Source organism: Rhagoletis zephyria, unplaced genomic scaffold, assembly GCF_001687245.7.
Source record: "Rhagoletis zephyria isolate East Lansing unplaced genomic scaffold, Rhagoletis_zephyria_1.1 Rzeph_scaffold_11409, whole genome shotgun sequence".
NCBI classification, from domain to species: Eukaryota; Metazoa; Arthropoda; class Insecta; order Diptera; family Tephritidae; genus Rhagoletis; species Rhagoletis zephyria.
Genome location: NW_016168486.1, coordinates 1 through 7,813, shown reverse-complemented (window position 1 = coordinate 7,813; position 7,813 = coordinate 1). Strand labels below are relative to the sequence as shown.

Sequence of the window (7,813 nt, the reverse complement as noted above, 5' to 3'; positions counted from 1 at the left end):
GCGTTAACCACTGAGCTATGTACATCCCGTAAACTCTTGTTGCTAATTCATTTTCCTTATTCAACCAACTACTATCAAGTGCAGCTGATTTGCCGCTATTTAAACTCGACAGCGTGGTTGTTGTTGTCAATTCTATACATCCATTTGCTTATTTGCTTTTTTGTATAGTTTCAGGCAGGCTCTTCCTAAACTATGTATTTGTCAATGTTATTGTGGCTTGTTAACATTTTATTTTTAATATTTTTATTGAGCTTTGTACCACGATTGTTTATTAGGAAAAATTGAAAAAGCAACAAAGTCTAAGCGGTAGAAGTTATAGCACTATTTCGGAGATCACCACATCTCCTCATCAGACTTCTTTTTTCTAGACTTCAGCAGGGATCGAACCTGCGAATTCGATGTTCAAAGTCAGAAGCGTTAACCACTGAGCTATGTACATCCCGTTTTCACCAGCAGTGGTGTTAGTGGTGTCAAACTATCGGTGGTACTATTTTTTTTTGCCACTATCGATGAGTAGTGATAGTTTTTCTCTAAAAGGCTTAAACCATCGACAGTACTTGTTGGCAGCGTTCTGCCATGGAACTCTCGTGGACGAAAATATCAATAGGGAGAACCGAACTGTTCCTTCCGATTACTAAATAGTCACGAAGTAAGAACATTTACAGGCTGTTTTACATGTTACTGCTGGTGTTGTTTACTGAGCGGACTCGAAAAAAATTGCACCGGGAACATCATAATTTGATAAATAATTTCGTTAAACATATTGATAGGTACCTATGAAAAATTGTATGACGATCGCTGAAGATTAACAACTCCACCTAAAAGTTTAATATTGTTTGAAATGTTGTTGCTAATGACATCTCATTTCCAACATAGCGGTGGGGGCGCTAATTTTCATCCATAATCATCAAATTTTTCGTGGGAGCTTTTTAATAACTTCATACCATTTCCGATCAGGTTACGATGTTCCCGATCTATTTTTTTTTTTTTTGGTTTCTTCGAGCTAGTTTAGTTCGATCAGTCCGGTTTTTGTTACGAGGAACAAGCAACAGCGGAAGCACTTACTAGGCACACATGTGAGCAAAATTTCAAAAGTTGTAATGTTATTACTAGCATATGAGCCGAATTTCAGAAAGATCAGTCCCAATTTTATGGCCTTGTTAAGGCATTTTTGATAAAGTTATTACAAACACATGGACAAAAGTTTGGAGTCATACATTCCATAGTGCACTTCTTATGGGATTTTCAAGACGTTTTTGAGGTTAGGTTTATATGAGGGATATGCTTTAAAATAAATCAATTACGCTTATATTTAATTTTTTTTTTGGATTTATGTTCATGAAAGTTGCAAAAGGAAAATTTAGGTTCTAGGTCGAAACCTTCTAATTTTTCCCAAAAAATATATGGGCTGTGCCACTGTGTGTCGCTTACGCAGCATCAACAGCCTCTACTGAATATTTAAAATCTATTGAGTTTTGACTGTTCTTGATTTTTGGTGATTTGTGCTACAACTCCTCTCAAACTTAGATAGTCGCATATCTCTTTTTAGTTAGTTTTTTTTCTAGAATAAAATATTTATTCTGAAAAATTCCCAAAGACTCTTATTCGTGTAAAATATTTCGTAGCCACCCTGTTTTGAGCGTAATAGCAGTATTTTCACCTTTTCTTTTCATCAAGCAATTCAGTTTTCCTTGGCGAATTTACGATCAGTTTAGCTCTGTTCGCTCAGCCGTCGCCATTGTGTCCGCTAATGAATAAATAAATATTATTCTTATTATATTTTCAAACCAAAAAAGTGTTTCAAAATAAAATAATAATAAGTAATTGCAAAATATTCGCGTGTGCAGTGTAAATGAATTCTCAGTTTCAATGAATGCGTATTCTTTTAAAAAGTTTAAAGCCACGCCAGTTTTGAATTCCCATCCGTGTTTTTGAAGTAGATAGGAATAGCAACATGATGTCCCAGCAGCATCAACGTGGTCTATCCCATTTTGTGACACCATTGAACTGTATTCGCATAGCATTTACACTCTTGATTGCATTGAATTGGTTGCAAATTGCGAATGCACAGAAGACAAATGTTGGTAAGTTTTTATTTTATTTTTTTATTTTAGAAAATTGCGTGCTATTTACCAAATTTATTTCGTATGCAAATTTGATTACGTAAACAGTGACGAAAATCGCTGCACCACGCAGCTTCAGTCCCTCTTGGGGGGATTAGTACTCGTAGCATTGCAGACGCTACACAAAATGTCCCACTTAGCAGGCGCATCTAAAAACATATTTATCTTCTAAATGCAGCGCACCTACGTCTCTTAGCTCCCGTTGCACCTGCTTATATCGTGCTGTTTGCAAATAAATATATATATATATCCGTGCATACATACATCATTTAATATAAACAAGTCTACGCATAGAAAGAAACTATTGAAGAGACAGCAATGCAAATTGCATTTCTTGCAATGAATTTGCTGGGATTTGTTGCTCTTTGATTTCGCCGACGATTGCTTTAAAACGAATGCAAAATAATGGATAGAAGGTGCGCAAGATACTCGGCGTATTTTTTTTGTTTTGTTTGGTATTTAAACAAATGTGTAAAAATGAACACTTTAACCGATAGCCGGCTTCTTACTTTCGAATTTGGAAAAGGTCATCAATTACAGTATATTTTGCTTTGCTGCCTCTATGCTTAAGTGCACATTTAAGATACCTACCCCAAAATGCGCATCAGAGGCATTATTTTTAAAATTTATAAGGAAACTGCTCCGATAGATGCATTCAACATACCTGCACATTGGCGATACCTGCCTTAAAAATTGTGCAACTAGTATCAATTATCAATGAAAGTATTACGTTTACCTGCACTGGCCCTACAATTACCTAATTTTACAACTTTTTATTTATTTTGCTCATCTCGCAGAACAACGAAAATGGCTATCAATTTATGTAGTTATATAGATAATTAGATAGCATTCGGTAAAAATTTCGCTTGCAGTAATTTCTACATGGTAAGTTTTTCGTGCAAAGAAGGATGTGCAGCCAAGCAATATATACTGTACATATATTCTAATATTGCGAGAGGGGTCAGGCTTCGAGGCGCTTAGCAAAGCTAAGATTTACTAAAACTATGCTGAGTACGGTTATATTATGAATATTCATGAACAAAATACGATTATTACGACTCTGGAGGCAGTGTTTCCGCATCAAAAATATTTTTTCTACCAAAATGTCCACACGAAATCTACGAAAAATTCAAAACTACTCTAACCGTTTCGAACAACGCCGCTGTTAATAGAAAAATCACCAAATTTGAAAATTCCACTTCAAGAAAGGCAAGGTTAAAAAATGCTTTGTTTTTTTTTTTGAAGCGAAACTTCATTAAACACCACATCGAAAAAGATTGAGATCAATAGGAAGATGAAGCTGAAGAGGAAGATAGCGATGAAGAGGAAGAAGAAAATGAATACGAATATCCAGTCTAACATTAAGCTTAAGATACAGAATGGGATTAGGATTAAAACTAAAACACAAAGACACCTCACCTCTCCATACCTCAACTAGTAGTTAATATTTTTTCTATTATTTATCTGTTGTCAACCTAACACTATAACCCGTGTAATTAATATTTTTTAATCGCTACTCTATTTGAACCATATCTTTAAAATCATTTCCTATTAGCCCGGTGAAGTTAGATTTTCAAGGTTGCAACAATTCGCATAAACCTGAAAATTGGTACGAATGTTAAAAACACCACTATAAATGAAATGTAAAAAAAATATTCAAGGTCAATTTTAACATAAATAGATCATGCAATTATTTTTAAAAGCCGTTATGACACTTTTGCTCTTAACAATTACCATTTCTGGGATACAACTACTCGATCGACATCCATATTGTAAAAATTCATTTACCTTATCAAATACTTAGAATTGAAGTTAATTTTTCAACAGGTGATAGTATAAAAAATTCAGTCTGTATGGGAGATGTCACGAGCCCTTTTCCAATAACCCACATGTTTTCCATGAGTATTGATTTCATCCATATATCTTCATACCAAATTAAAATACTCTACTTCAAATAGTTCGAGAGTTATGCAGTATAAAACTTTTTGTTTGTATGGGAGGTGCCACGCCCCTTTGTCTAATAAAAGCTACCCTACCTTTTAAGTTGTGCTAAATGACACCATTGTGCGCAATTTCATTATGATCAGTTGAGTAGTTAGGGCGTGAAAGCGTTACAAACAAAAAATTCGAATTTATATAAGTAAGGATTATTCAGTACTGACCATTAAACTAATTTTTAGAGGTGAGCATTTTTTCACAAACCCAAATATACAAACACAAAATATTAAAACAGAGCGTATACATTTTTCTGCCTTCGATTGGCCATACCAGTTTCATAAATGAAAAGCCATTATTAATTAAAAACTTTCGCACTGGTTAAGGCAGTGTCACACGAGTGGGCATTAGTCTAAAATTTGGTGTGAATCGTATCCCAATCGCGTGAATGCAAAAACATTTTTCTGTTTACCAATCACGAAAAACAAAACAAATTTTTCAATAGAAGTTCGCAGTATTGTACCAATCGTGTGACTATAAAAAAAAATTTCGTCCTAATTTTTTTATTTTGAACGATTGAAAACCCCGAACTTAAGGTCTGATCGTTCAAGAAGTTATCTCTTAGGAAATGTAGATTTTATGCGAGTTCCACTGGACATGTTCTGATTTTCTTGATAAAGTCAGGTAGGAATACGAAGGCAAACACCATTACCACGGCCATTAGTATCACCATTACCCCATTAGTATTACCATTTACTACCATTATCGACCATTACCTACCATTGTCATTACTAATACCATTACCATTATTTACTATGATCTACCCTTTCCATTACCATTATCATTACCATCAGCATTACTTATAATATATACCATTACCACTATCATTTGCACTGCCATTACCATACCCATTACCATTAACATTACGTTTTCTCATATTTACTTCTAAAGATCATTGACAGATTGGTACGCAGTCCCTTATTTTGGCCTACAATGAGGTCGATGAGTTTCTTAGTATTCACGCCTACGGCTTTTGGTAGGCACGTGGGTCCCATTGCAGGTTTATAATACCGCACTTTCCTAGCCTGGCATATATGTAATGCATCTCGCCAATCGACTGGCATAAGATTTGGGCCTCATGCATAAAAAGTGAGCTTAAGCTCCGACTCGTTTTTCAGTACAAATTCTTGAGCTTGAGCTCACCCTTTCAGTGCAAAAATTGAGTCTGAGCTTAAGCTCACTTTTTATGCATAAGGCCCAATGCCTCGAACTGGAGTTAGCGCTCTACTCTTTACCTGTTAACTAATTCCTTAGGTGACGAAGAAATCGAGTGTTTTACACCAGATCGAATTTCTTATACATATTGGCGAGAAATTGTTAAATTTAAATAAAAAAAACTTTCTGTAGTGTCTTGGGGCTGGATCAGATTTATAAATTCTAAACATATTAAATAGACGTTGCTGTCTTTCTAAATAACTTATTATTTTAAATTTAAAAGGTCTGATTTACGAAAGCACCAATCCGGATATGGAAAAACTCTTTCAACTGGCTATCGATAAAGCCAACGAAGATAGTGGCGGTGCACTGCAATTGCATGCAATTACAGCAGCCATCGAACCTGGTAACGCCTTTGAAACTTCAAAGAAGCTCTGCAAAATGTTGCGGGTAAGCTAAGCACTACTTTTTGCATTTGTGTGTACATCTCGTTCTGGTCTAACCACTTCCACCCGGTTGCACAGCAAAATTTGGTAGCTGTATTTGGACCCACTTCGGATATGGCAGCCAAACATGCGATGAGCATTTGTGATGCCAAGGAGCTGCCATTCATCGATACACGCTGGGATTTTGGTGTGCAAATGCCAACAGTTAATTTGTATCCACATGCCTCACAGTTGGCGTTGGCATTGAAGGATTTGGTTGTGGCCTTGGAGTGGGCCGATACATTTACAATCATCTATGAAACTGGTATGTATGTATGTAGGCGGGATGCGTGAATCGAGTGGGAGTTGACGCATGACAATTTTTGTTTTATTTTTAATTTGCTCGTTAATCAACAGGTGAATTCTTGCCTACGGTGAATCAGTTACTGCAAATGTATGGCACGAGTGGGCCCACAATCACCGTACGACGCTACGAGTTGGATTTGAATGGTGATTATCGAAATGTGTTGCGACGCATTAAGAAATCTGGGGACTACTCCTTTGTTGTTGTGGGTTCGATGGACACATTGCCTGAGTTTTTCAAACAGGTGAGTGGCTAGGTGCTTTTGAATTTATTGCAGGTCGAGGTTATAGCAATGCAATTACAGGCTCAACAAGTGGGACTCATGACTAGTGACTACCGTTACATTGTGGGCAATTTGGATTTTCAAACTATGGATTTGGAGCCTTTTCAACATGGCGACACCAACATCACGGCTCTACGCTTGGTTTCTCCGGAATCGGAGAGTGTGCAGCAATTGGCCAAAGCCTTGTACGAAACTGATGATCCTTTTCAAAATGGTAGGAATGTAATTTGTCAACGACCAAGATTGGCCCGAATTCGGAATTCCTTATATCAAATATGTCCTAAAGGGTCTTAGAGAGTGCGTTACTATGTCATAAATTGTATGCTACCGTTTGATTTATTACAAGCATAATCAGTGCCCTAACATTCCCTGATAATCTATGCTAATTATATAAAGTGAAGTCCCTATTTTAAACAGATAATTTCGCGAACGGCTGGTCCGATTTTCGTGAAATTTCGTACATAAATTGCTTTCACTAACCACCATGTTTTAGGTCAAAAAGAAACTACTTTTTTCCGGTAGGTGGACCAGGGACCGATCTATTCGAAAAAATGTTATTTATGATCCGATTTGCTTAGAATTTGGTACGTATGCAGTGGCGGATGGGGACGATCGATAACAAAATTCATAAATATCGATAACAAAATAGATAAAATATCGATAACAAAATCGATAAAAATATCGATAACAAAATCGATAAAAATATTCGCTAACAAAATAGTTAAAAATATCGATTACAAAATCGATAACAAATCGATAAAAATACCGATAACAAAATCGATAAAATTATGGATTATTACATTTACAAGTTCCGAAAATATCGATAGCAAGATTGATAACAATATCGATAAATAAAATGGATAAAAATATCGATAACAAAACCGATAAAAATATCGATTATTATATCGATAAGTCCCGAGAATCCCGAAAATCTCTAAAATCTCAAAATAGTTCCCAGATTGAGTCTCTGTGTATCTCTCTATATCCTTTCCTCTTCAATTACCTTTATTTTAATCTTTCTTCCCTGATCTTCATCTTTACTTTTATCGGGATCCTCATCCTCCTTTTTATCTTTACTTTTATGTCCGTCTGTCCGTCCGTCCGTGTACACGATAACTCGAGCAAATTTGGTATGTAGATATCTCAACGAAATTCGGTATGTAGGTTTCCATTTATCCAAAGTAAGTTGGTATTGAAAATGGGCGAAATCGGACTGTAACCACGCCCACTTCCCATATAACGGTAATTTTCAGAAATACGAAACCCGCGATATTTTAGTAACTACTGGAGATTATTCACTCAAAGTCGATATTTACAACAATTTTCAGACCAAAAATAAGAATATTATAAATTTTTTGAAAATGGGCGTAGCCACGCCCACCGCTGCACCGATTTTTTCCAAACTTGGCGCAGTTGATGGCTGTAGTAGATTCCAAAGATTTCTTTTTAATATTTTAATTAAAAGTTA

At 35.8% G+C, this 7,813-nt stretch overlaps 1 protein-coding gene across 1 annotated transcript; it reads left to right on the top strand.

Annotated features, from left to right (window-relative positions):
• Window positions 1-1,905: 1,905 nt before the first annotated feature.
• LOC108377068 (glutamate receptor ionotropic, kainate 3-like) lies at window positions 1,906-6,559 on the top strand (the record flags this gene model as incomplete). Its single annotated transcript, XM_017633334.1, has 5 exons — window positions 1,906-2,084; window positions 5,557-5,723; window positions 5,798-6,023; window positions 6,116-6,306; window positions 6,367-6,559. Coding segments are annotated over exons 1-5 (907 nt in total), but the record flags the coding sequence as incomplete, so codon positions are not given.
• Between the last annotated feature and the right edge of the window lie 1,254 nt (window positions 6,560-7,813).